The sequence below is a fragment of the Frankliniella occidentalis genome, unplaced genomic scaffold (genome assembly GCF_000697945.3).
Source record: "Frankliniella occidentalis isolate FOCC.00 unplaced genomic scaffold, Focc_3.1 Scaffold140, whole genome shotgun sequence".
NCBI classification, from domain to species: domain Eukaryota; kingdom Metazoa; phylum Arthropoda; class Insecta; order Thysanoptera; family Thripidae; genus Frankliniella; species Frankliniella occidentalis.
Window position 1 is genome coordinate 97290 of NW_026267267.1, and position 3463 is coordinate 100752.

Sequence of the window (3463 nt, forward strand, 5' to 3'; positions counted from 1 at the left end):
TAATCTATACTCAAAAGTACACGGCTGAGGCGAGTTGCAGACCCCTCGGAATAGTCCTACATTCTACTACCCAGCATGCATGTAGGTTTTCTGCTTTACCAACCATTATTCTGACCCTGTACTGTCTATACGGCATGATAGGAATATTTGGAAAAGTCCAGTTCATTGGGGCATCATTGATCTCGTAAACTCCCTGTTAATAAAAAATTATCACAGACCTCACATTTATAATACCGTTGTGTTTAAAGTTTAAAGCAGCAACAATTTTCGCCATCTAAACTTAAAATACCATAAAAACAAATACATAATACGTAACAGTATGACAAGATCAGACTTGCAGTCTTAGTACCGGGTGTAACTGAGAATGCGCAACAGTGTTGCGGGTTTGCCTACCCAGTTAGCCCGTAAGGCGCAATGGCCCCTGCAGCCCTGGCGGGTATGCAATCCCGCAACACTGTTGCGCATTCTCAGTTACACCCGGTTCTTACAGGCCGAAACAAGCACGCGCCTTTAACTTCTCTCTTCCTTAGAAGCTGCTCGTAAAATCCAGGAACATTTTCTTTAAAATTTCGGCATGGCTGGCTAAATTTAAAGACATAGGCATTTTCCTTCCACTGGTTATTTGACCAAATATCCGCAATAATTTTCATCTGTTATATGAAATCGTTCGTAATCGATTAATATTTCTGCATTTTGTGTGTGGGAGGGGGGGATGATAATTCGCTAGATGCTCACATTAAATGAGTGTTGCCTTGGCTGTCAACTCTCTTGTCTGTCACATACATGGCTGACTTACACACCATTGTGTGTGAACCACTTTCACATTCCAGTGTTGAATGTAATTTACTTCTACTATTTGCAATGTCTTACCCAGCCGCTGTCATCAAGAAGTCCACTTGTAGCCGTCACATTGCCTGTCAGGCGTTGCAACTCTTTTGGTTTAAGTGGGTTGAAATGAGTCGCACGAAAAAACCATCTCCAGGGAAGCGGCCGGTTGTCGGGTTCACACATGTAAAAGCGCTCCCCGTAAGAAATGTAAGGACCCTATTACAAACAAAAGATAAACCCGTCGCAATGCAGGCTGACTTTTGAAAATAACATCAAAGGAGGCCTGACATTGCCTGCCCTCACTAAATGGTATTTGACAGATCCACCATTTTTGTGGTCACGTTGAAGGCACAGTTGGCATCATAGGTCGCATTTGAAATTGGCATTCAGGAAAGGTCGACGGTTCCCATGAAAGTCGTCCGATCTCAGCGACGCTCTAACGTCCTCCGATCTCCCAGTGACGCCTTTGACGTCGCACTGTAAAATGCTTGCAAACTATAATCTTTGCAACGTGGCAGAGAATTTGCGAGCTTTGTATTTGTACTGCAAAGAATTAGTTCGTTTTGCAAAGAAGTTCTTTGCAAGCTGTCAGAATCCTTGCAAACAATGTGTTTGCATTGCAAAGAAATAGTTTGCAACCGTGCGAAGAACTAGTTCGTATTACAATGCTTGAAAATTCTTTGCAAGCTGCAAGGAAAATAGTTTGCAATACGAACCTATTCTTTGCAAGCATTTTGCAGTGCGTCTGAGCTCCTTTTGTCGTGCACTCTGCAGCGCTGCATTCTTTTAGAGTGGGATAATATCGGCGGTAGAGAAAAAGTGAAAATTGCTATGTTTTCCCTTGATCTTGTAGGAACGCCTGGGAACACAGATCGCACGACGTTACTAGGACCCGTCGAGGTATAACCATACTATCACAGAGTTGATAACTTTGCCGTGGACGCCCGCCGAGCACACCATGAGTGCTAGAAGTGTGCTTGCCATGATCATGATCCCAGGGACACAGCAGTACAAGGCAGTATACAACTGGATGCTGGCTCAATGGGAGCAATGTGCTGTGGCCTTGCGCGACGCAGTGGTGACCAGCTGAGGAAATAAACCATTAAATCAGTAGCGGGATTTTATACCGCGATATTACGCGTCACAAAAGGTTTTCCAACGGTGTTTCCGGTGTTGGTCTAGTTGGTCTAGACAGCCGCGTTCGTTAACAGCCGATCGCGATTGTGTGTCCGCGTGGGATGGAGTGCGCGTGCGACCTCCAGCACCTCCGACACGTCACACGTCCCAGGTAGAACACGTGTCGAAATAACGTCAAAACTAACTCATTTTGATGCTCATCGTCAAAATTTACTGCGGCTAGATGAGCGTCAAAATGAGGTGGTTTTGACAATATTTGGCTGAGCCTCAAAGCAATAAGAAATAAAGAATCTGAATAAAAAGAAGAGGCGAAGCCTTAACAATCGAGTCGAGAAGCCCCCAGGAGTTTGGGAGATCACGGCCCAACTTATGGGGATCCAACCTTCCCAATGGTAAAGTTTATAGGGTTGATGTGAGTCAGAGATATGTTGTTCTGAAGAGAGTACAACAAAAATTGCGAAACTAATTCTCGAGCAATTATTACCGTTGGAAAGATAACTGAGGTCAAAGTTACAATGAGCGCTTGCTTCTAAAACGCCTCATTTTGCAGTCTATGCGTTGGCAAGCCTGCGCAGAAAACGACATGGCAGAACTGAGGTATATTTCGTACGCGCGAGGAGCGGCGTCGAGTAAATGGGCGAAATGGGTACAAAAAAAACTAAGGAGGAAAGAAGTTGAAAATTACTTCCCCATGATAATTAATTGCCAACATAACAAAATCACAAAACAACGGAAACGCACATCGCTTCCGCGACCAGGGATCAGCCTCTTTGTCTATAACAATGCCTACCCCTTTAAAAATGAAACGAGTGCGCTACGGGTGCGATGCGAGCGCGAGTCGAGAGCACGGCGAGCGCAGATCGAGTGCGAGGCGAGTGCACCACGCGAGCAGAGTAGGTGCACCGCGAGAGCACAGGGAGAGCACGGCGGGAGCGATGCGGGAGCAGAACGCGAGCGGTTCGCGAGCGGAGCGGGAGCGACACGGGTGCACTGCACGAGCACGGCAAGAGCGCCGCGCGCATAGGGGTGCGTGATCGATGAAGATATTCGCACAAGTGGTGGAAATAGGCGGTTTTCGGTTATATGCACAACTTGTGCAATCTACTGAACAAACGCTATTTGCACCAGGGGATATATAAAAAAGGTGCAAATAGCGCCTTCACACACTTTTGCACAACTTGTGCAAGAAAGTAAATGTTAGCTATTTGCACAACCTACTGCACTCGAACATGGTGATAGTGTTTGAAGCTCGCGACGTCTGCTTCCGAGCTGACTCGTAGACGAGGTGTAACGAGTCAGACCCTCAAGGGAGGAACGCTGGTTCGACTCCCGGCCGGATGACTCTTTTCTTACGGCATGAGCGTTTGTGGTAAAAGTCACAAACAGTCTGAGGGGGGCGCCCCGTTTGTCCGAAGCCCGTTTGTCCGAAGTGAATTAATCTATTTTAGTAAATAAAATAAGTAAAGTAGTTAGTTACATTATGTTATTTCATTTAGTG

The 3463-nt window shown here is 45.9% G+C and overlaps 1 protein-coding gene across 1 annotated transcript; it reads right to left on the minus strand.

The window, feature by feature from the left end:
- Window positions 1-6: 6 nt before the first annotated feature.
- Window positions 7-1818, minus strand: LOC127750141 (uncharacterized). Its single transcript, XM_052270823.1, has 3 exons — window positions 1741-1818; window positions 489-650; window positions 7-193 (listed from the first exon to the last, which is right to left on the minus strand). The coding sequence occupies exons 1-3, from the start codon at window positions 1816-1818 to the stop codon at window positions 11-13; spliced, it is 423 nt and encodes a 140-aa protein (XP_052126783.1). The 3' UTR covers window positions 7-10.
- Between the last annotated feature and the right edge of the window lie 1645 nt (window positions 1819-3463).

What these genes read in the sequence shown, in the direction of transcription:
- LOC127750141 (XM_052270823.1), bottom strand. Translation starts at nt 1,818, where the DNA reads ATGATCATGGCAAGCACACTTCTAGCACTCATGGTGTGCTCGGCGGGC. An exon ending in AAGTTATCAACTCTGTGATA is followed by an intron (nt 651 to 1,740) that starts GTATGGTTATAC and finishes TTCATATAACAG; the next exon opens with ATGAAAATTATTGCGGATAT. An exon ending in GCGCGTGCTTGTTTCGGCCT is followed by an intron (nt 194 to 488) that starts GTAAGAACCGGG and finishes TTTTATTAACAG; the next exon opens with GGAGTTTACGAGATCAATGA.